This window comes from Festucalex cinctus, chromosome 2, assembly GCF_051991245.1.
Source record: "Festucalex cinctus isolate MCC-2025b chromosome 2, RoL_Fcin_1.0, whole genome shotgun sequence".
Lineage (NCBI taxonomy): Eukaryota > Metazoa > Chordata > Actinopteri > Syngnathiformes > Syngnathidae > Festucalex > Festucalex cinctus.
Genome location: NC_135412.1, coordinates 37,399,599 through 37,424,925, shown reverse-complemented (window position 1 = coordinate 37,424,925; position 25,327 = coordinate 37,399,599). Strand labels below are relative to the sequence as shown.

The following is a 25,327-nucleotide window of genomic DNA, read 5'->3' as shown; positions in this document are numbered from 1 at the left end:
GTTGTTGTTTTTTTTTTTTTTTTTTCTTCCTTGTTAAAAAAAAATAGTGAAAAATAGTGAGCACCCCGGCACAAACACCCAGTTTTTGTTGTTGTTGACTTTTTTTAACATTTATCAACAAATGAAGCTTACAGGCTTACAGAAACATTGAAACATACAGCTGAGCTTTTATAGTAGTCTGCTCTCAATGTGGGAGTAACAAGATGGCCATCCTGTGACTTCAATGGAGTGGCATGTATGGTTTATCGGCTATACAGTCATATATACAGGTCAGTTGTGTGCAACAAGTCACTTGGAATTCAGAGGTAAAAAAAAAAAAATACTCTGAAAAACAGAAGTTGGTGCTCCATTTTTTTTTTTTTATATTTTTTTCTGTTTTTTGGGAAAAAAAAAAAATCTGTTATTTTTTTTCTGAATATCCCGCTGACCCCAAACCCCGTTTTTCTGAGTACATTTTTTTCCCCTGAATATCTTTTTCCCTGTTTTTCTGATTAATTTTTTTATGAAAGAAAAAAAAATAGTAAAACAGAAAAAAATATTCAGAAAAACAGAAAAAACAAAAACAAAAACAAAGCTCCCGAAAAAACTAGTCAGAAAAACAAGGGTCCCCCCCAAATGAATGCAATACGCTTCTGAACACATTTGACCCATAAAAAAAATATGTATTCCAAGAGAGGAGCAGAAAGAAGAGCTGGAAAGTTGGACGGTCTGAATGATTTTCTGAATTGGAAGAAAAGCTGAATAGGAATGTTTTAACTTAAGGAGGAACAGAAGGAACAGTGGATGGTGTGTGTCGAAAGGGAGAGAGAGCTGAAGGAAAAACTGTAGGAAGTTCGGGCTTGACGACAAAGCAGCTGAAGGCGGAGAAAGAATAGGATGCCCCAACAAGGACGTCTCTGGCTCACTTTTGGGCCAAAAGTTGTGTTTGCTTTTAAGACATGACATTTGTTTCCATGGCCACAGTGGAACACGCCTCCCTTCACATTACACTCACTTGCAGGGAATGTGCTCTAAAGCAGATTGAAAGCTAACAATTTAAGTATTTCGCCATCCTGCAGCCTACCTGGTGTAGTTATCAGTTTACAGTAAGACCTCCCGTTAACCTTTGCTTGAAATATAAATGCTCGTTTCCTGCTGCAACCGAAACGCAAATACGAGCCTCACCCCAGAAAGAAGGTACATTAGCATATTTTGGTGTGCCTCGACTTGCGAGTGTCACATTTTCGCAGCTGCATTCACTTATTGAGTCAACGGTTTACATAACCGCCAGTTGAACACAGCCTTTGCAAAAGAAACTGCTCCAATCTCGGTGAGAGACATCCTAAATAGGTCTGACCTCTAAATGAGCCATTTTGTTTTCTAGCGCAGACAAATAGCAGAGGCACGTTTGCTCTGTGTCAACAGCCCCGTTAGACAAACATGGCGGCGGCTACCTGCTGAAAGAACACAGCGGCCTTTCCGAGCATCACATTCTAGACACCAACCAGCAGATTTTTTTCTTTCTTTTTTTTTTTTGGGTGTGTATGTGGAGATGACGCACCCCTGCGCGCCCGCCTGAGGGGTACACACAGCATCATGAGAGGGATTTGACTTGACACGAGTCACAGTCCCTCCATCCCCGACGTGGAAGAGGAGGAGGGGAGATTCATTATTCAACCAGCCGGTGCTTGGCCCTGCCGCCGTGTTGTCTAATGTGGAGAGCTAAGGCAGCACCTCCTCGCCGCGAGGAGAGAGCATCCAACCTCCATTTGCTTGAGGAAAGGGGCATCATTTCAGAGCAGGAGTGCAAAAAAAAAAAAAAAGTTACAGCCACGGCGGTGGCGCCGCATCAGATTGCGGGTCCTTCACTCCCTGCCATGACAGAAAGGAGGTGTTCCTTTCGGCTTAGCCCGGCTTTGACGTTATTATGCCACAGCAGTGCAATATCTCGCTCACGGATTCGCTACCTGCTGCTGAGAGCTCATCTTCTAAAGCTCAGGCCTTGTGAAGGAAAAAGAAAACTAAACGCAAGACACGCTTGATCCGCAATCCAATATGTTACCCACTGTGCGAAAAATGTAATATTCAAGCGTTTAAACTGACTATAATCAAAAGACTCAGCAAAAGAATTGTAAAGAAATTAAAAATTATGTTTACCATTGAAATAATTTAGTCTGTGTACAGTGGTGACTTATTTCAATTCATTCCGTGAGCAAACTTGTGAATTCATTGAATGCAATTAATCTGTTCCAGCCCCCCACGCACCCATTTTTATGAGGAAAAACAAAAATTTAAAACATTATACATCCATCCATGATCCAATATCTTAACCACTTATCCTCACGTGGGTCGCGGGCGTGCTGGAGCCTGTCACAGATGCAAACATAATAAAATACAAGATATAAACTGGTGTAATAAAGTGATACAATTCAATTACACACACTCACGCACCCCGCGCACACGTGCTTTTGACGGCATCGTTCCTCAAACAAATCTTGTACAGACAGAAACGTCTCAAGACATGCGAGTGTCAAAAAGCGTAGAAGAAGAATCAGCAAAGAAGACGAACCACTGATCTGCCGATAGACAGACTTTTGAAACCACAAGGCCGCCATATTACTCCTCTCGAGAAACGTTTCTCGGCATACGATCAGCCCCCACATTCCCAATTTTGGTTACATTTTCATGAGAAAAACACATTTAAAACAATATAGCCTACATGATCCAAAACCTGAACCACTTACCCTCACGCGGGTCCAGCTGCATACATAATAAAATATAAGATATAAAATGGTTTTATAAGGTTGACAAAATTCAATTACGCACAGTGTACTTTAAGGGGCGTGGACTAGCGATTGACTTAAAATGGAGCCTGGAGCCCGTCTTAATGTATGTTTACCACCTGGTGAGTGGAGTGTGGTTGTCTCCTCCATGCTCCTTGCAAGTGTTTTCATTTTGTTTGTATTTGACCAGTTCGATAATGGGCTGAAAAGTTGATCGCAGACTGTTGCTCCAGCCTGTGTATTTATAAGAACTATTTTCTTGTCAAGACATCAAAATGTCGCTAATATTAAAAAAAGACAATTCAAACTCAAGTCATATATTGTGGTGTAACTTAGTTTATTTTAATTCCACAAATTTTTCAAAAAAATTACAAAATACTCAAATGGAGAGAACACAGGACTCACAATTTTTCTTATTCTTTCTACTTTTTGTTTACATTGTGTCATCCCATGGCGACTACTCATATATACAATAAGCTTCAAGATACCAGTATATATAGAAATGTTGGCAGTCAGAACGGACATTCTGCTGCTGCCGTTTTGAAACGAGAAGCTAAACCATTGACAACATTGAACACCAAAGGTTTGGAGACACAAAAAAGGGGCTGCAAAGGCATAACGGGTCGCCCGGGGGAAGGACGGGAGGATGACGAGTGCGTCAGAAAGGGAAGGTCAGAAGACTTTCCGCTTACAAAACAATAACATAAAAATAGTGCTCCGAGGAAATATGACATGGTCATTTAAATGCGAGTACACTTTCTTCATTTGGCAAAAAGAAAATCATAAAAAAAATGAATAAGCCACAGTTTTATTGAAATCCATGACAAGTCCAACAGTCTTCGTGTGTTGAGTTGGAAAACATGAGCCGCACACCGGTGTGACAACACACAAACATATGCACGTGCACACACACACACTTCCTAGCGGTCGCATGTCGGCAGGCCACAGTGAATATGATGGGAGAGGACGCCAACTTTTAAAAGTCCAGGAGGGCTCCTGTGATGATATATCAAATTCATCTAGCATTAAAAAAAAAATAAAAAATAAAATAAAAGAACTCTGGGACTGACCAAATTTTGTGGGAAAAAGAAAAGTTCATTTTACATGACTTGATGTTTAGGGCTTAAATAACGACGGCGGCAGAGGATAAAACAGACATTTCAGTGCAAACATACTTTTTTTTTTTTTTTTTTTTTTTTTTTTTAAGTTGTGGTCATGAGTGAAAGTGAAGCTTCAAGTGTTTCAAGTCACAACGTCAACACGCCGCGTTGACACATTCTGAAAAAGCTGGTGTGTGTGTGTGTGTGTGTGATGAGTGGGTGTGACAGCTTTGGGGTCGGGCAGGGGTCATCACATGGGCTACATGGGGCTAAATCTACCACGGCAATGTCAGACCAAGGTCACAACTCAAATGGCTCAAATCAAAAATAATAACGCCATGGTGCTCCCCTCTGAAACAAGGGATAATGCATCAACACAACTGCAGCGGAGGTTGAAACAACTTGTTTGTCCACACCTAATAATAATAATAATAATTATAATAATTATATGTTTATATATACTATTTACAAATTCCCCCCCACAAAAAAAGAAAAGAAAAACTCCATGCGGTAGCTCTTCTTAAAATGATACAAAAAAAATCTCCAACAATGTATTAAAATAAATGTTGACTTTAAGATAGCACTTGTTATTTTCCATAATAAGCGGCCATGTTGTTTTTTGGATAAGCACAGTGTGTCTTCTTGTACTAGCACCTACAAAAAGAAATGTCAGGGAAGCTTGTCATGCAGGAGTCTTCAGGATGTTGTGTCACTTTTACTGGCTATATACCAAAGAAATGTCTTGGGAAGGAAAAAAAAAAAAGGTTTTGAAAAATAAGAAGAATTGGATCCACTTGGCCTTGGCCTTTTTGCGTTCTTCACAACTTCCTGCTTCCTCCCTTGGCCCGTTACAGCTGTTTATCGCTTTCTTTCTTCAGTCGGCTGAAAGGAAACAAAAAACAAGACGCGTTACATGATCTCCGTGTGTTGTTTGGACGTTGTCGTGAGACGACCATTAACAGTAAAAATGAGTTCATTAACATCTCTGAGATCTGGAGAAGCTTAAAGATGATTTCAACAGGAGCCCCCTCATCCACTCTGAGCAGTCTTGAATCAATATTAAAGTGGAAGTCAACCCCCCCAAAATTTTGGGACAATATGCAGCCCCACTAGTCTAAATACAGTAAAGTGGTAGTTATGCAGCAAAATCCAGCTGTTTTTAATCCATCTCAGGGGGCGGCCATTTTGCCACTTGCTGTCAACTGAAGATGACATCAATGTTGCTCAGGTCTCATGCTGCATTCGAGGATGGTTGGAATTTGGACATTTCCAAGTTCAAACCAGGAAGTATGTACAAGAACGCGCCCTTTAACTTGGAAATTCCACTTGCAAAGTGGGGAATAAAAATAAAAAAAAGTACGCCAACTTCACCAACGGACTACAATCTAACGTCACTCTAAATGGCAAAACACAATTTACTCGAGTATAAAACTAGATAGCTTTCTTCACTCATAAATATTCAACATAACTCCATGTAACACAATGTACATGACAGTATGCTGCTATCTCTCTGTATGAAATTATGGCGAACTACTGAACTTTATGGAATGCTTATGAAATAAGATTAAAACTATAAATGAAGCAAAATTGCGAGAAGGCACATTTTCTGGAGGTCAAAATGAGATTCAGGACCAAAAAAAAAAAAAAAAAAAATCACTATCAACTAGGGCTGCACAATATTGGAAAAACATGCAATATAGTTGTTGAATATCGCAATATTGATTTAACATTTACCTAAACTTAACATTTACCTCGAGAAATAACATTTGTATTATCTAATGAATGAATAACTTTTTTTCATGTGGCAATATAAGAAAGCTCATTGTATTCTTAGTTAATTGTAATTGCAGTACCTTAGATATATGTTCAACTATAGCATGGTGATGCAAATTAAAGTTTGTCTGACTGATCAAATTGAGGTAAAAGCAAAAAATTCCATATGAAAATAATTGCATGTATTTGTGATATGCATAATCATATTGCGATGGATATTTTTTCGATATATTACCCAGCCTAGTGTCTGCCATTTTGGTTGTTTACTTTCACTTCGAACGCTTTCAGGTCAGAACTGGGAAAAACCAACTGATAAATCCGACTTCCGACCATCCTCGAATGCAGCATCAGGAAACAACCAATCACAGTGCAGCTTCAAAAAAAAAGAAGGTGATCTCTGATTGGTTGTTGCTTGAGCAATACTGTCATCTTCAGTTGACAGCAAGTGTCAAAATGGCCGCCCCCTGAGATAGATAAACACAGCTGGATTTTGCTGCTCAAGTCATATTCCACTAACACAATATTAACCAGAATGTCATGTTTAGACTAGTGAGGTCACATTTAATATACAGTATTATTGTCAAGAAATGTTTACGGTTGACTTCCACTTGAATCAATTCAGCACGTATGAAAGATAACAGCCAATGTACAGAAAGGAATGTCCGATTTGTTTCGACTTTCCCGCATCCGGTCTGACCTGTAGTAGTCCTCCTGTCCGGGCAGCGGGCCTCCGTGCATGTGATGGTGTCCGTGCAGCCACTGCTGCTCCATGGCCAGCCTCTGGAGCTCGGCCGACTGGGCGTGCATGGCCTGCAGCTGGTGGGCCGCCGACATGGGCGGCGGCAAACCTCCCGGTAGGTCCCGTGGGTACGGCGCTCCTGCGCAGAGATTTCAGAGATTTCAGCCCCCGCCCCCGATTGTTCAAATGGACACCATGCGGTCGTTGAGCAGAAACTTTTGCAAGAGACGAGACGGCCTACCGAAGACCGGGTGACGCAGCATCTCGTGTTCGTGCGGTGGCTGGCCGAGGAGCGGGTTGGGGATGGCGCCGGGCGGGTAAGGGAAGCGAGCCAGGTGCGGTCCGGCCGCCAGGGGGTCTACGGCCAGGGGGTGGGCCCCGGAACCTGGAGGACACACAAGACATTCACCACCACCTGCTGGGTGTCAGTGTTTTACTTTCAGAGTAATATCACACACAAAACATACAAGTACTACTAGAGTTAGATATTCTTTATTACAATTTTATTTTATTTTTTTTGCCTGCTAATAATAGAAAAGCAGTAAAAAGTTGCACTAAACAAATATTGTACAGTATTATGACAAAAGCATTACATCAGCTGAGAATGTCTTTATCCTTACAATTTATGTAAAATTTGACCACAATTATTTACAATTGCCATATTTTTCTGACTTTGAGTCACATTTTTTTCATAGTTTGGCAGTTCTATGACTTACACTCATATACTTGCTCTTGGAATTGGTTTTTGAAAAATTTCTCCCAAAAATGTGCCTTATACTATGCAGCTATTTACAGTCTGATAAATGGACTAATAATACTACTTCTCATCATTGTAATAATTACTTTACATCAAACCAGACCCTTTTCAAAGTAAACACAATAATTGCTTGTAATATGAGCTGTTGAGTTATTTGTTTCTAGCTTTCTAAAAATAAAATAAAAAAAATATTTTGAAAAATCAAATTGTTCAAAATTTGCTAAATCATGAATTGAGTTTGTTAAAAATTTTCACAGGAATTATTTTTGAATAAATGATACATTGAAATACATTTGTTGGGTTTGTTAGATTAAAATCATAATTGTCCTGAAAGATTGAAAAACAAATAAAAATGTAGATTTTATTTTTTGGCCATATCCCCTAGCCCTAGAACAGGCAGATTTTACAATGGGGGCTAATAATAATACATGCAAATCAAAATATTTGTGATATCAATTTCATTGGAATCATCCAATATCATGAGAACGTAGCCACCGTCATGACCAACATTAAAATACAGTTTAAAAAACAAAACAAAAAAACAGCAACAATGACAAGATGTTGAATCGGTAAGACTACTGAATGACCAATTCTGAGCTCTCTCTCTTAAAAGACAAAGAAAAAAAAAACATTGCTTTTGGCCCTAAAAAGCATTTACTGTACTTCAATAAAACTGAATATAAAAAAAAAATACAAAAAACTATTAAAAAAATATATGAGAAATGTAGCCCCTAATCGTACAAGCACGACCGTAATGATCAGTTACAGTAAAAAAAAAAAAAAAAAATTGCTTTTGGCCCTAAAAAGCAGTTACTGTACTTCAATAAAAAAAAAATAAAAAAAAAAATATATATATATATATATACATATATATATATACATATATACACATATATATATATATATATATATATATGTATATGTATATATATATATATGTATATGTATATATATATGTATATGTATATGTATATATATGTATATGTATATATATATATATATATATATATATATATATACATATATATATATATATATATATATATATATATATATATATATATATATATATATATGTATATGTATATGTATATATGTATGTATGTAACTTTAAAAGTTACAAAAATAATAAAAATGTCCAGTTCTGGATTTAAAAGTTGTTGCATAGCTGTGAACGTATTTCATGTTTTAAATGTTGCAAATTTAAATAGTATTTAATTGAGCCATTCTATTGCGCAACACTAGTGGCTCTCATACCGACTATCACTAACTCTTTGTGAATGATTTAGGATGTTTTGTGCATAAGCAGGACTTTGTTTTACCTTGGTGAAGCGGGTCTTGCTGGTGCAGGTGCAGGTGGGAGTGGATGTGGGAGTGCTGGTGGTGGTGCGGCGTGATGTTGAACATCTGGAGCCTGGCGATGGGGTCGTTGGCCATGGTGGCCATCCTCTCGGCGTGGAGTCTCTCGGCCGCCAGCCTCTCTGGGTAGCTCATGTCCGGCCGCAGCTGGGGCCCGGCCAGGGCCAGCCGCTCGCGTTCCAGCGGGTTCAAGCCCGGGTGGAAGGAGGCGAAGGGGTGCGGGCTGGCCATGTGGGGCAACGTGATGGCCCCGTGCCGGGCAAAGTGCTCCATGGGGTTGGTGGAAGGGTGGAGTGCGTCCATTTCGGGAGGTTTGACCTCAAAGCCGGGCTTCATCCTCTCCCGCAGCTCGCGCTCGCGGATCTCCCGCTCGCGCATTTCCCGCTCGCGCAGCTCGCGTTCCCGCATGGCCGGGTCGGCGTTGTAGAGGCCGGGCATGTGGTAGGCCAGCAGCGGGTCGGCCGGGTTGAGCGACACAAAGAAGGGGTGGTTTCGGTTGGTCGGGGACATGACGTGAGGCCGGGCGTATTCGCTGAGGGTGCGCAGGGCGGGGGTGTCGGGGCCGATGTACGGCGGCACGGCCGCGATGGTGGTGGGCGGGCCGTCGAAAGGGGGGCGCATGTGGGCGGGCCCGGCCATCTGCGGCTCGCCCATTCTGCTCTCGTGGGCCGAAGACGACGCTTTCTGTGAGGGGAGAGGATGCATAATTTAAAAAAAAAAAGTGTCGATGAGAAAATAATCGCCAATCAAATGAAAACGAGCATGGAAACTCACCGCTGCTCGCTCGGCCTCCTTTTCTCGTTCCCGCTCCCTCTCCCGTTCCTTCTCCCGCTCCCGCTCTCTCTCCTTCTCTTCCCGCAATTTCTGCTCTGCTTCTCTCTTGGCCTTCTCCACAGCTTCCTCTCGTTTCTTGGCCAGTTTGGACGAGGCCAAGGGAGTGAAGTAGAAATCGGTCCTAGCGCACGAGTTGTATCCCCGGTCCAGATGTTTGTAGAACCTGGAATAAAATAAAATAAAATAAAATAAAAAATAACATTTAAAAAAAGGAAATTTTATCATCAAAATCAAGATTCAGAATTTTTAAGTTGCTCGTCAATCCGTTATTTTGTTTAAATGCAGATTAAGATATTCCTTAATAGGAAGTTGCAATGAGCATGTCTATTCTCAAGGGTTTTGACTGGCACATTCAGAAATATAAACACAAAAAAATACAAAGAAACATTCCACTGGAATGTTTCTGACTGCTCCGCTTTCATTTCCAGCCAGGTGCCAACTGAGGCATGAGATGGTTGAACTTTTTAAAGTGGAAGTCAGCCTGAAACATTTCTTGACAATAATGTGACCTAACAAGTCTAAACATGACATTCTGATTAATATTACATTTGTGAAATATAAGTTATGAAGCAAAATGCAGCTGTTTTTGTACATCTCAGGGGGCGGCCATTTTGCCACTTGCTGTCGACTGAAGATGACATCACAGTTGCTCAGGTAACAACCAATCACAGTGCAGCTTCAGAAAACAGGTGAGCTGTGATTTGTTGTAAAAGTGGCAAAATGGCCGCCCCCTGAGATGGATAAAAATGGCTGGATTTTGCTGCTCAACTCAATTTTCCACAAATGTAATATTAATCTGAATGTCATTGTGAGGTCACATATAATTGTCAATGTTTTTTTTTTTTTTTTTTTTTTTTTTGGGGGGGGGGGGGGGGGGGCGGGGGCGGCGGGGTTGACTTACAGGCAGCCATTTTAAAAAAATGTAAAAAATATTCAATAGCCATACGTTCAATAATTATATATAAACCAAATCGACCAAATGACAGAATAGACTCGCACCTTTCTTCCTTCTTCCGTTCTCGTATAATTGACAGTAGAAAAATGTAGGTTGCACAAATTGTAGCCATTACTCCCATGGACTCTCAAACTGTGTGTATTTCATATAAAATGGGGCAATGATGTCATCTACCGGTGGCTGGGCATCAGTAAAGTTGTTTCCAAGTTTGACATTTACAGTGGAGCCCCGTTGAAAAAAATGTAATTGCCAAGTATACTTGTCAAAGACGGTGAAGACTAACTTCGGTTGTATGTGTTCAGCCATCACCACAATAATGTGAAAATCGGTTCGACAAGTCACATAAATGCTTGCGCTGCAACGACATCATAAAAAAAACGTACCGTGCAGACTGGCTGGCATGGCTTGGCGTGTTGACGACAGTGGGCTCGGGGGAGGGACTCCTCTGTGGGGGTGGGGGGCTCTCGGGCTCCTCCGTCTCGTCCAAGGGCTCCTCTTTGATGTGTACGGGCGGGAGCCCCGCCGCCAAGCTGCCGCAAGCGACGGACGCGGGAAGCGGCATGGAGATGGAGGAGGGCGGGACGGAGGAAGACACGGGTTGTAAGCCCGGCATGGAGTTTGAGGAGGATGTGGAGGGGCCAGTTGGAGGTAGAACTGTGCTGTAATGGTGAGGGGAGTAGGGCAGCTGAGGCGGCACCGCAGACGCCGGCAGCTGAGGGGCTGGCGGAGTCTGGTGGCTGGACGACGGAGGGAGGCTTTGGGACTGCGTGAGAACTGGAGGCTGCGCCGGGGGAGGCTGAAGCTGCTGCCCCTGAGGCATGAGCTGGAGGGGAGGCGGGTGCGCCGACGGAGGATGGTGGGTGGATAGCGAGCTGAGGGGCTTGAGGGCGGGAGGCGGAGGCAGGTTGGAAGGCATCTGCGGGAACGGCGGTGCCGACACGTGCGGCGGGTGCTTGTGGGACGGCGGCGTGGGCATCTGAGCGATGGGCGTGGTGGGCGGGGGCTTGATGTGAGGCATCGACATTGGCGCGGGCGGGAGTGGCTGCTCCCGGGGAGGCTGCCCACCGCTGTGAGAAGATGATTGAGAGGGCGGGGTGTGCGGCCTGGGCTGCGATTGGCCCGGGATCGGCGGGGGCGGGACCTGAGTCTGACTGATGGGGAAGCCCTGGGAGGGCAATGAGTGAGGGTGGGGCATGTGTGGGGGGCCAGGCTGCAGCGGATGAGGCATGGGAGGCATGGGGCCGTGATGCGAGCCAGGTAATGACGGAGGCGGTACCGGGGGACCAGGAGGCGGAGCTTGAGTCAGGGGCGAATGTGGAGAGGGAAGCCTTTGAGGGTGGACTGAGACTCCTGATTGGATGAGAGCCAAGGGGCTTGCTTGAGGAAGAGGCTGAGAGGCGGAGGCCGCCGTCAGGGGGACCTGCGGAGGCAGCGAAGGGACCGAGGCCGCGGGAGGGGGCGGTGGCGGTGCAGGGGGAGCGGCTGATGAGGTGCTGGGCTGACACTGGATGACCGGAGGGTGCTGGCTCTGCAGGAGCTGCTGTTGCTGGGCAGAGGAGTCCGAGTCACTCTCGTTGTCACGCGGACTGGGGATGCTTGGAGAAGAGCTGCGGTTGTCCTGGTCAATGTCCTTCGGGTCACTGCTGAGCTCCTCGTTGATGCTGCGGCCGTCGGAGCTCTCGCCCTCACCTTCTCCTTCTCCCTCACACTCGGAGGGGGAGTCTGGTCGACTCAGCTCCTGAGGAGGAGGAAAGAGGAAATCGTGAGGCTCCCAAGTTCATGCTGTGACACAGTAAATTCCTAAAGTAAATTTTACTCTAAATGTAGTTGGTCCTAGTCTAAATTTCAGTAAACTTTACACTTGGAAGAGAGTAAAATATAAAAAATAAAATAAAATAAAAATATCACTCAAGAGTTAAGGAAGGATCACAGAACCTTCAGGTTGAACATCAATCAACCAATCAACCCCTTGAGTCATGTTGGTCCTATTGTGTGTTAATATATCGATGGTGTCAGGTGGAATCCTCATACCTGTTTGGTCCCCTCTTGGACACAGCAGTTATGTAATCCAACTGTAGGCGTGGCATAGCTCAAGTGAGAGAGTGGCCGTTTCCCATACTGAAGGTTGTGGAATTGTTCATGAACCATCGAGTGATTTTTTTATTTTTATTTTTGAAAAAGGGAGGTAAAAAAAAATAAATAAATAAATATTGACAATGTTTTTTGTGGCCCCACTAGTCTAAATACGGTATATATATATTTTTTGTTAATATTGCATTAGTGGAATATGAGTTATGCAGCAAAATCCAGTATTTTTTTTATCCATATCAGAAGGCAGCCATTTTGCCACTTGATATTCGACTGAAGATGGCATCACAGTTAACAACCAATGACAGCTCAGCTTCAGAAAACAGATGATCTGTGATTGGTCATGAACCTAAGCAACTGTGATATCATCTTCTGTCGACAGCAAGTGGCAAAATGGCCGCCCCCTGAGATGGATAAAAAGGGCTGGATTTTGATACAAAACACATATTCCACAAATGTAATAATAAGAATGTCATGTTTAGACTAGTGAAGTAAGATATAAACTAGGGGTGTTAAAAAAAATCGATTCGGCAATATATCGCGATACTACATCGCGCAATTCTCGAATCGATTCAATAGGCGGCTGAATCGATTTTTAAACTTCCATTTTTAATGGAAAAAATATTCAACAAAACGTCTTACTTGGGGTTAGGGTTTTCACCTTAAGCATGGAAGAATGTTATATGAACGGAACATTAAGCCTTAATATTTTATTTTAATGCTGTTCAAACATGAAACAGATTACAACCTGTTATAAGACTAAAGTTTCAGATAAATAAATAATACATTTTCATACAAATCTTACACTCTACAAGTTTACTGATTAGTATTTTCTAAATTTGAATTAAAAAAATCGCAACAATCGACTTATAAATTCCTATCGGGATTAATCGGTATCGAATCGAATCGTGACCTGTGAATCGTGATACGAATCGAATCGTCAGGTACTCAGCAATTCACACCCCTAATATAAACATATTGTCAAGAAATGTTTAAGGTTGACTTCATCTTTATTTAATAATTTCCAAGTGTAAAGTTTACTCTGTTTAGACTGGGAATGAATATAATCTTTTTCATAGTAAGATTTACTGTGTACATACATATTCAGATGAGGACAACTCACTTGTGTTTTGGACTTTTTGGCACCGGCTCTCTCAGATTCTTCTGTGTCTGACGCACCCTTCTCTCGCTGCCGTTTGGCACTCTTCATGGGTGAAAGAACCTCCTCTTTAATCTTCTGCTGGGGCCACAGATGGACAGGCATTATTAAATATTCAGGAAAAGAACACATTGAAATGTGTCCATTCTGCGTTTACCTTGCTGGGCTTCTTCATGATGTCTGTCTTGCTGTCGGTGCTGTCAGTACTTGCAGCGCTGGGCGAAGTACGTCCGCTGGATCGCAGATCCTCGTTGATAGGCGAGGCTCGGCCATCGGGACTGGCTGTTTGCTTCTTACGACCACTACGTAGTGTTGACATCTATTGACAAACAAGCAGACAACATGAATCCGGATCACGGCCTTCTATATGTTGAGCTGAAACGAATAAAGCTTGTAAAATGCCTGCGATGACTAAGAGGTGATGACTCATGAGAGTTAAAGGACAAAGAGGAAATCATATGCGCACCGAGCCTCGGTTCCGTCTGGTCCTCATGCTATGCTTCCCGCTGAGTCCATCTTCTTCCTCTTTGACGGGTTTGAACATAAAGGGCGGCGGGTCCACGGGCTTCTCGATGGGAGGTAGCTCACCGTACTTCTTGAAGTGAATGCGGCAGTCTGTGCACAGCAAGATGTTCTCTCTGCCCCCGTGGTGCCAGTCCTTGGAGGCTAAAGAGTGCAAAAAACAAACAGCAAGACAAAGATGTGACACATTTTCACTCATGACAATACTAATGAGGCCTGTGAAGCCGGCGTTAGTGGCCACCCTCATTTTGACAGCGTTAATCTGCGTGCAATCAAAATGGGAGCCAGCTGTGAGTCGAGAGGCGATGGATAATGAGGTGGCAAGCGATTGAGCTTTGGCCTCATGTCTGATTTGATCAAATTAGTCTCAACAACATCATCTGATGCCCATCTGTCTTACAGCGCAGTCCGATGCAGATGAGCGTCTAGAAATGAATGGCAACGGCTTACTGGTAGTGAAGCAGTGGCGGCAGGCGTAGCCCTTCAGCTCCTGTTCACTGTCCTCGCTATCAAAGTCATCTTCACTGGCTGAACTCAGGTCCACTAGAAGATGAGAGGACACCACGTCATATAGCTTTTTACATGCGAGGTCAGGTTGCCACGCGAACGTCTCGAAGACGCACAGAATTCACTGGAGGGCGGGCGGGAAGGAGTGTTGACAGGAGTCGAAGCCGTTCGTGTCTTGATGCGCCGAAAGACGGGTTGGCGGCGATGTCGGCGATGAGCTCGACAGCTGGCTGCCTCTGGGGTCTTCTTCCAATAGTAGTAGAAGGTAATCAGCTCACCCTGAGATAAAAGACAGCTGCTGTGATGATGGTGAACACATCACAAAACACACACACTTATGTATGAAGAATTTGGGATGTACAGTATGTCCTTGTGAAAGACCACAGAGCAGTTTAATCCATGCCAGGATTTGTAGCTGGCTGGGCGTGTTTGTGCCGTGGCGCTGTCTGTCCTCGGATTAGGCGAGAAGGCTGACTGAATGCGAGGATATTAGGATCAGCGCACTGGTGGCTGCCTGGGTGGCAGCAGTTTGAATGGGAACAAAAGAACATGTCAGGCGACGCGTTGGAGCTACAAATGGGGAGTGAAATGGCTCCTCGCCCCTTCACTGGAAGAGTCAATTGAACTTTAATCAAACGTTCGGCGGGGCCATCTCGCAAGCAAGCGGGGCGAATGAATCCAGCTTGCAGAAAGGCCCGTCAGGAAATCAATACACAAATGAAACATTAACACTTGCAATCATGGATATAAAAGCGGTCTGCCTTGCCTATACATATTAACTGCCGCTCTCTGGACACACTCGCAAAACGCAAGCATGTCGTTTCCTGAGCCTCCTTTTCACTTGGTAGCCGGTGCTCCTCCACCCCCTGCCTCCATTACAAATTCATGAAGGTGTGAGGTGGTTGCAGGGTGAATCGTACGTCAACCGTAATCTTTAAAGCCCAGTGCGCATCCATTTACTATCTCAGGTCTGTTAAACTGCTGTTGGACAAAGCTCCAATGGTTTAATGCCAATTGATTGTTTCTCTTCTCTAGCTCCATTTACGAAACTTGACATAGATTAGCGAGTGCATTCCATGCTTATGTGCATCAACACCTTGTCTGTCTCAATAGCATATTTTATCGGTTGATAGAAATCAGCCGGAAAAGGTTTACCATAATAAAGAAAGAAAAACTCCAAACAGAAGTTTCAAGAAGAACTCAATGGTATTCAACTGAATTCCTATTTCTATGTGCAATGTACTACTACTGAGAGAAAACTGATAACTTGTTTACTACAAGAACACACAGGAGAGGAGATTGGTCAATAGTTCGACGTTATGAGTATTAAATGCGGGAGAGTGACTTCATTCTTTCTCAATAGCTGCTTTGCTTGGCAGAAAATAATTAGCTCAGTGGACTTGCGCCAATTTAATAAGACATCCCCTCATGAAGCTTGAATTTACAGCTGCCAAGGCCTGATGGACTTTCTCTTCTCAGGCAAACAGCTTACAGGAGTGGAACGAGGTGCTGCTATGTTTACAGGGAAGTAGCAACTGTAAAGCTCAAACCTATTTTTTTCAGACTGAGCACATCTGGCTGCTTAACTCTTAAATAAAAAAAATGTAGATTTTACTCATGGCCCATTTTCTTTACAGTACAGTACTACGTTGTATGTTCCATCAGTACTCTAAACATGGCATTCTGATTAATATTGCGTTTGCGGTGTTAAGTAGCAAAATCCACTGATTTTGATCCATCTCAGAGGGTGGCCATTTTGCCACTTGCTCTTGACTGAAAATTACATCACAGTTATTCAGGACTCACATAATGATCAATAACAGCTCAGCTAAAAAAAAAAAAGAAAAAAAAAAAAAAAAAAAAAGGTGAGCCGTGGTTGGTCGTTACCCGAGCCTGCCTGGCACACTAATGTCAATTTCAGTAAGTGGTAAAATGGCCGTCCACTTAAGATGGATAAGAAAGGATGGATTTTGCAACGCAACTCATATTTCACTTGACGTCCCTTGTAAACTGTATAACAAAACGTTCTATCTATTTATCCCTTCTCTTGCTCTTTGCTATTTCCATGAGTTTGAACATGTGGTAACCAAGTACAAACAAGTTAGCGGCGATTTCCTAGGCTCTTTCGACTTCAGTGTGGCCAGCTGGATAGGGCAGGCAGAGCTCAGGTGCTAAGTGAGGGAAGGCAGACGTCCTGATGTGAAATCTAATCGAAATGTGCAGATCAAATGTGTTGAGTGGTGGCGTGCACACGCGTCACAATCTCAGCGGTGCCTTTCTGCCTTCTCGCTACAGGCCGACATCAACACGGCTTCAACAACAGGTTGGCAAACAAAGGGCAAGGCCACACTGCCTCGCCATCATTTACATGTCAAGTAGCATAGTGCTGGGCACAGGCTAACACATGATCTTGTGCCTTTGAATGAGGATTAACAGCGGCAAGGATTGACTGCTACAGGCAGTTGCTATCGGATTAAGCAAGGAAATGCTGCTATACATTGTTCCCTCGTTCGTGTGTTACGTTCTAAAAACTTACCCGCGATAATGGAAATCCGTGTTATTTTTTTTTTTCCAAAACAATTCCTGTTAAAGGATTTTTTTCAAAAAGCATGTAAAAAAAAAAAAAAAAAACGCACTGTAAAAAATCCACAAAACAGCAAGGCCGCGAAAGATGAACCCGCGATAAACGAGGGGATACTGTATACTAAAGGTATGTATGCTAATAGAGTATAACAGACATCTCTGTCAAGCAATTCTGTGGTCGCAGGTCAACAAAAACATTACATTGGTACGAGGGTAAGTGGAAAGAATAGCAGTCCAGAGTGGCCTTGGCTTGCTGGGCTATAATTCCCCGCTCCTGTCCACTAAATCAGAGCAGTGCGGTACAGAGTGTGCTGCCACTCCGCAGAACATGAAATAGTGACAACATAAGCTCAGCATTATGAGGCCTTTTACAGAGCTTCCATCTGCAGGAGCTTTCTGGTCGGTGGATTATCCGACATGGAAAGGGCTTACACCCCTAACACGACACCCTGAGCTTCCATTCCATTTATTGCCACTTAAAATGGTTGCCGACAAACAAACAGATGTGTGACATATTCATGGAGTACAGGATTCAAGTATGCCAATGTCTCCACTCCATAAAGATAGGGTTGAGAAACAGAGGATTGCAAATAAAATTGTGTGATGGGAATGGCTCGCATAAAGAGTATCAAATGAAGCATTTGCATCAAGCGGTGAATCACACTGCGTTAAATCACACTGATGATGTTCCTGTTTTGAAGGATCAGACCTGATGAGGTTCTATTCATCTACAAGCTAATTGCTGGTTGGAAGGCCAAGTGGGAAGGCTCGGAGGTCCCGAGCGCACAGGCACGACTGAGGGCGAGGGCTAAACTCGTGCATTTACACCCTCATTCCCACTCCGGCAAAGGCCTGAACAGATGGTTTCTGTTTTTCCTGGCAGATTTGTGACAGAGCCACAAAAGGCCCCTGCTTTGACAGGAAGCCAAACGGCTAAGGCCGTTACTGGCAGGAGCACGGGAGGAAAGAGCGAACAGAGGAGAGCAGTAAGAGGGGGGACGGCCGAGGGTGGAGGAGAGCCGAGGAGGAGGAGTCAAAAGCCAGCAGTGGATAACAATGGACAATCAAGCGCACAATCCGACCACAAGCCCTTACAAAACAGCTCTTGGAGAAGAAAAAAAATCTTTGCAATTCATGTTGGGAGCTGAGAGGCCAGACAACACGCTTTCCCAACTATTTGTGGGTTATGGTGACTGATGGCAAGCTGTGTAAACATCATTAGTGCAGCCTGAACTGGCACTCTTCCTGCTCACTGACTTGCACCAAGCGGTACAGTTTCATTTGGTTTCACCAAGGTGAGAGTCGAAAAGCAATATTCCCGGATGTGGTTTGTATTTGAACCATGGTATGTGTAGACAGGATGCCATTAGTAATACTTGTGCCAGATAGATAAATCATGTGATGCCATATAAATGCAACAGTGTCTTGAAATTCAACAAGTTAAAAAAAAGGTGTTGGCCCAGAAATTACATTTCTGTCAATGAACCACCGCATACTTTTCACTTTTTATTTATTTATTTATTTATTTTTTATGTGGGACCTACCCTCAAAAACTCACCTATTCACAGGACTGCATACGTTTTTGCTCGTTCTGTAAACCTCTAAATAATTCATGAAACCAAATAGCTTTACTAGCTACTCAAACAGCTTGTATTTTTGTGTAATACTCATTTTAAGCAATGATGTCATTACCAGAGCTCAAGCCGTCAAAATTACGGCTCTGGGAGGTTTAATTAGTAGTTTTAAAAAAGAAAGAAAAGAAAAAGAAAGAAAACAATGAATCATTAGTTATTCTTATCAATATATTTTTGGGTTGACATAATCTACCTGAAAATTCTCAATTCCTGTTTTGATGCCAGTTTCATATTGCTGCCAGGAGGAATTTCCATAGTTTGGCTATAGCTCAAATCCCCATAGTTGATGTCATGATTCAATAGCGCTTGCATCACAATAATAAAACCAATTTACATATGAGCAAGGTTATTTTAGGTTACTAAAACAAACGAAAAAAACTAAAATTCAAAAACCAATTTCATTCACGAAATAAAATAAAAATGCTTTTTGAAAAATGAAAATGAACTAAAACTACATTTTATGTTTACAAAACTAACTAAAACTAACTATAATTAAATAAAAAATGTCCTTCGTTTTAGTCTTTGGTAATTAATTTTATGCATGAGCTTTTGGGGATGATTTTAAATGTGATTGTAAGTAAGGACGTTTGAAAGTGTGTCAGACAGAAGTGACATCTAGCAACAGCCAATAGAAAAGCACCTTCAGATGACGTCGCTCCCATGATGTTATTTTTTTTTAAATATTGCGCACAAGTAATACCAATAAAAAAACTAAAACTAATACTGAAACTAAGCATTTATTAAACTAAAACTAACAGAACCATCCTAAAAACTAATTAAAACTAACTAAATAAAATAAAAAAAAACTCTTTAAAAAAATAAAAAAAAAATAAAAAAATCCTAAGCTATAATAACCCTACCTATTAGCTCAAATATTCCAGCCACGTTTTGCTCTCTAGTACAAATATAAATGTATATCTGTGATGCCACATGTCGTCCCTCTGCAGAAAGTATTAGCTGAATAGCAAAAAGACCTTGGTTGGCAGAGCAGTGTGCATGTGAAAGGCGGTTAAATAGACAACCCTTCCCTGCTGTGCGGCGCCTTTCAGCGGGAGAATGACTGAATAAGCTCTGCTTTCATAGGTCAGGGATGCACATGCTGAAGAATCAGCACTCGTGTTTTTCCTGCTGTAAGCGCTTTTCCCAATGAAAGCAGATTGGATGACAACAGAGCCTTTTTTGCTGGAGGCTCAAGCCTGCGTGTTGTGCTGATAAGCCTGCTCCCAAAAAACACAACATGAAGCCGAGCAAAGAGCTCAATTATACACACAACTATAGCTGTCCCAGCTCCATCTTTCAGAACAAAAAAAAAAGGCTTTTGCCTCTGCTCTTGCCTCTTGTCAGTTAATAGAACATCAATACGGACGGGCTGCACTACCAGCCCACAGCGATTCCGCTGCCCGGATGATTTAGATCATTTGCACAACACGGAAGCGCTTCTGTGGCACTTCTGACAGCTGCCGCTAACTGGCCCAGGCGTCTGTCGTTTGTAGCTGCTTTATTAATTAGCGTTTCAAACAAAGTATTTTTAAATCAAACTCATGCCCAAGGTTCTGGCCGCTGATCTAAGGACTCGACAATTAATTTCATTTGACATTTGAACAGATTGGACGAGGGCAAACATCTGCTTTGAGGTTGAGAACAGTTTTTTTTTTCCGTTGGACATTTTGTTAATGACACGACCCGGAGGGCTAGAGTGCACGCTTTTCTTCGAGCAAACAGAAATCGGAACACCATTATAGTGACATTGGGGAAAACAAAACACGATTCACTGTTTGGGTCACCTGTGCTCTAAGATTGCCATAGATCAGTCAACCAACAGATTCAAGGCAGCCTTCTCCACATACTTACTTGCTTATCAGCTCATTAAGGGTATTAAATAAAGTTTTTTTTTTAATTTAGTTTAGATATGTTCCACTCTATCATGGTCTAAAAATTTGGACGCACTATGTATATTATATATTAACTCTTTGACTGCCAAAGTCGTTTAACTCATTCACTGCCAGCCATTTTAGAAAATGTTTAAATTTTCAATACTCACGTGATATTACATTCAATAATTATATGTAAACCGAATCTACCAAATGACAGAATAGACTCCCTACTTTTTGCCCCGTCCCGTTCTTTTATAATTGACAGTAGAAAATGTAGGTTTGCCAAAATACAGCCATTTCTCCCATGGACTCTGAAACTGTTTATTTCGTATAAAATGGGGCAATGATGTCATCTACCGGTGGTTAGGCATCAGTAAAGTTGTTTCCAAGTTTGATATTTACAGTGGAACATAATCAGATTCGCCCCCATTTAGCACCGCTCTAAAAAATACAATTGACAAGTATACTTGTCAAAGGCAGTGAATTTAATAATGATTAGTAAAATTCCTTCGAATGGAATGCGATCTTTCATTTAGTAGCCACATTGTATATGTAGTAAAGGCAAACAATATTCTTTTTGCCTTGAAAGATGAGTTAAAATGCTCAAAAACGGCTGGCACTGTGAATTTTTTTTGTGTTTGTTTTCATAACGTGTGGCAGTCAAAGAGTTAATATTTTGCCTCGGGTGAGGATGATCCTATATCTGAACATTTGCATTTGAATTTGACCACTAAGCTGAACAGCAAACTGAGCTGAAGCTGATCGGTATCGCTGATGCCCCCTAAAAAACACATTTTTATGAACTCCAATGACACTAATAGGCCAACACAGTTCTTTTGATCTGCTGTTTCAGCATGTATACTTCTTTAAACACTGAATTCAGACAGCTTGTTCCCTATGACACCCACACCGGACTGAAGAAAATGGTGGCAGCAAGGCCAGTCAGACAACACACCCACTTCCCCCTCCGGGCCATTTGGTGATTTTATATGAAGCATTCCTGAATGTTACTCAGGCCTGGTGTGTTTACACAGTGCTGGGTGCTTTGGCCTCAGCTCAGCCTGTTCGAGCCACACTCAAACTTCAGCGCCGGTTCGGCTAATAGGGTCTAACAGTACGAACAGACAGAGTACCGGACCTCTAAAGCTCCCGAGGGCCTTTATGCTTTCCAATACAGCTCAGTCGGTGATTCTGACTTGACGAGAGACAAGGGTGCAAACTTACAGCATTGAGCTTCTTTTGTCTTGCATGTTCAGTAACAGAAGTGTGTGTTTGCAACATCCAGAATTACTCTTGTGCTCATGTTCTCGAGGTAGAATTTGAGGAGGCGGGAGGACATAAACAAGACTTTCCCTACGGGTATTAACTAGCCCTCGCTTCGATCAGCACAAATGCAACTTTTCCTCTCTGTGCGACAAGCCAGGCTGCTCAGTGTCAACAGGGAGCTAACGCCCAGCCTTCTTCACTTTCTCCTCCTCTCGCTGTTACACTGCTCTGTCATTTTCTCGTTTTTTTTTTTTTTTTACATTTAAAGGGCAGTTTATTTTCCATTTGCAGGGGGAAAATGAATCTTCCTCTGCCGTGTGGCGGAGGCAGGCCTCGAACCTGGAGGAGGTCTATTACCTCTCCTGCCAAGAAGACTCCCCTCCAGGTTGAATTGCACTAATACCTTCTGCGTAGACAATCAACTGGACCAGGCATGTATTTTTAGAAATAGTTTAACAGGGACTTTGGGAGAAACTGTATTCATACATTATATTCAGGAAATTCAAATTGAGGCATTGAGAATGAAAAATGTGGTGCTAGAGCAGGGGTGGGCAAACCGAGCATTGACATTATTAAAGCACCCTGTGATATTTGTTGCATGCGATTAGACTCCTTACATTGGAAGCTTCTTCTAAATAAAATAAAAATAGCAGAAAAATGATATATTTTCAAATAATTATTAACATAGTTTACTTTTCTTTTTTTTTTTTTTTTTTAAACCCTCATTTGTGAATGAAATGTGGCCCTAGAAAAAGTTTTCCAAAAAAGGTTTGCCACTCTCTATACCAAGAGAGCCACTTCAAAGTTTAATTATAACTTTAGGGGTCAAAATTATGAAAATAACCCTAAATCACCCCCCATCCCTCCAAAGTGAGGAAGGTTTGGACCAGGGGTGGCAAACTGCGGTCCTCGAGGGCCAGTGTCCTGCAGGTTTTGCTGATTTTCCTACTCGAAGTACAGCTGATTCCAATTAACAGGCTCGTTATCAGGTTTCTGCAGAGCTTGCTGATGAGCTGATCATGAATCAGCTGTGTTGAAGAAGGGAAATATCCAAAACCAGCAGGACTGCGGCCCTCGAGGACCGGATCTCGCCACCCCTGGTTTGGACCATCTTGGATATGCTGATATATGATGTCTGTCTGTGGCTATGTTTTGCTTTTGTCCTGGTCATACTTAATACGAGTGTTAATCATTGCACTGCCTGGATTTGACCCAGTTGTACGATAACACCGGTCACACACAGTCACCCGGTGATGATTAACATGCTGTGTGTAGCGTGCTGCACACAGTTGTGACCACCCCCTGCCAGTGTACAGTATCAAAACAATTTGGAATTTGTCTTCAACTAGCTTTATCATAATGCATAAAACAATTAAATCGAAGTCATTAGTCCTGAGATGTATGAATACAAATGATAAATATTACTTATGACTAAGATTTTTATAAAAAAAAAAAAAAAAAAAGTATTTATAAATAGATTGATCCTTTTAAGATGACGTACAAAATACAAATACAAAATAGTACTCTCTTGTGCAGCCTGTACAATCCATTTTCACCTGCTTTGAAATTGTCAGCTAAATATTTCACAAATACTGCACTGAGAAAACTCCCATTTGACCCTATGAAAGCTTTTTGGTATTACATGTACTTACGGCTGTTGCATATTTGCTCTTTAGCCCTGACAAATGTGATAAATGCAGTGGCAAATACACCAGCTGCACAACATGCTTCTACAGATTAATTTCATTTCGCTTTACATTTTCTTTTGGGGGGTGGGCTGTATCAAGCATCACATTTCCCATCATGTCATCGTAAGAAACAATTATACTGGCAATAAGTTATTTTGCCAAGCATTTTTGTTGTTGACATTTTACTTGCTCAATCATCCTGATAGTTACATGAAAAGGTATATTTAAAACAAGAGGAAAAGTAAGTAACTGTACCGTTTCTTTGTTAGGCAGGAGCTCCTTCCGGATCCTGAAGAAGTTTTTGCCGAACTGTCTCAGCCCTTTAATGAAGCGTTTCTGCAAATTTTACAGACAGACAACTGTTAGTATTTGTATTCATCAAAACTACAAGAAGCATTGTTTTCATTTCACTCAAATGTGGTTGAAGAGTTTTGATGCGTATCTAAAGTTTGCGTAGGCAGCTTAACGTGTGGTGAAAACAGCCGTGTCAGAGTAAAAGAGAGGAAATGACAAGTAGGGCAAAACAGACACTGAGATTACTTTGGGTGGGGGGTAGATGTAAAACAAGGGACACATGGGGAGGACATGTTGATCACAAAAGTCAAGTTCAAAGGCTATGTCAAAACTTCCTCCTCAAAATAAACCTGACACAGGGTCAGTTTTTAGATTTTTCTAAAAATGGTTTGAAAAATGGAGACCTTGGCAAAATTGAAAGACAGCTGAAAGATGACAGACTGACACATGATCTGGTTTGATCAGGACTGGAAAGCAAACATCAGCTCAGAGAGAATTTTTTAAAAACATAACTACCAAAATGCATCTCTTCAGCTTTAAGAGGCACGGACGTCAAGCCATAAAAAGCAAAGACTGAAAACATTCATAACCACTGAAGCGGACAACCACCAGATTTACTTTCTTGTTCCAGAGGCGAGCCCCGGTCTGTGTCCACCAAATAACTCCAGCTAAAAGCAGGGCAAAAGTCCTGGCGGATCAACACAACCCTCTACATCCAGCCGAGGAAACAGAAAGAATCAAGAAGTAAATCCACAATGGCTCCGATGGTACAACGTTGTTTTTCCCCCTTGTTTTTTTACAAGCAAGAAATAGCTTGTCACCCTCGCTCTTCCACTACAAAGGGGAAGGCTTTACATGTGATCTTTCTGCAAGAGAGCCTCTGGTTTGCAGCGGGAGGGAAAACCTGGAGTGGAGCTTTGGACTTCCCATTTGTATTTGGGAAAGCCCTCAATCCAACATGTTCATACTAGACCAACACTACTTCAGACAGTCTTGCAAATCGCACACAAATACCATTATCTGCTGTCAGTTTACTTGTTGTTGAAACATGCAGAGGAAGGCACAAATCCCGAGCAGCCCAAGAGTGACGGGGCTGGCTGATATGTGATGTGTGGAGAGAGGTCTGGACATGGAAGGAGACAAGCGAGGGGGAAAACCAGACACAGATTCTTTCCCAACTATGAGTTCATTTTCCATGGAGCGTACTGTATGTTATGTAACCAACATGCTGTTTACGAGATCGAGTGGGGGAACAAAAGCCATATTTGCAAGACACAAAACCAGCTACCAGCAACTTTCTTTTAGAGAGAATGATGTAATTACCGCCTTAATGTGTTCATTTCAGTGTTAGGCAAACAAGCAAGAAGTAGGAAATGAAAAACGTATCAAAAGACAAAACAGCATTTTTTTTTTTCCACACACAAAAAAAAGCA

At 42.3% G+C, this 25,327-nt stretch overlaps 1 protein-coding gene across 8 annotated transcripts in view; it reads right to left on the bottom strand.

Annotated features, from left to right (window-relative positions):
• Window positions 1–3,080: 3,080 nt before the first annotated feature.
• rerea (arginine-glutamic acid dipeptide (RE) repeats a) overlaps window positions 3,081–25,327 on the bottom strand; it is a 193,806-nt gene continuing 171,559 nt past the window's right edge. For 6 of the 8 annotated variants that reach the window (XM_077514959.1, XM_077514961.1, XM_077514963.1 and 3 more), the window contains 12 exons: window positions 23,856–23,936; window positions 14,672–14,834; window positions 14,499–14,591; window positions 13,993–14,192; window positions 13,684–13,845; window positions 13,491–13,604; window positions 10,663–12,017; window positions 9,265–9,487; window positions 8,454–9,174; window positions 6,616–6,789; window positions 6,333–6,513; window positions 3,081–4,744 (listed from right to left, as the gene is read on the bottom strand). In XM_077514959.1, the coding sequence (XP_077371085.1) occupies window positions 4,711–4,744; window positions 6,333–6,513; window positions 6,616–6,789; window positions 8,454–9,174; window positions 9,265–9,487; window positions 10,663–12,017; window positions 13,491–13,604; window positions 13,684–13,845; window positions 13,993–14,192; window positions 14,499–14,591; window positions 14,672–14,834; window positions 23,856–23,936 (3,501 nt within the window). In that variant the 3' untranslated portion in view covers window positions 3,081–4,710. The remainder of the gene's footprint in view (window positions 4,745–6,332; window positions 6,514–6,615; window positions 6,790–8,453; window positions 9,175–9,264; window positions 9,488–10,662; window positions 12,018–13,490; window positions 13,605–13,683; window positions 13,846–13,992; window positions 14,193–14,498; window positions 14,592–14,671; window positions 14,835–23,855; window positions 23,937–25,327) is intronic. The other 2 variants (XM_077514964.1, XM_077514966.1) reach the window with 1 other exon arrangement.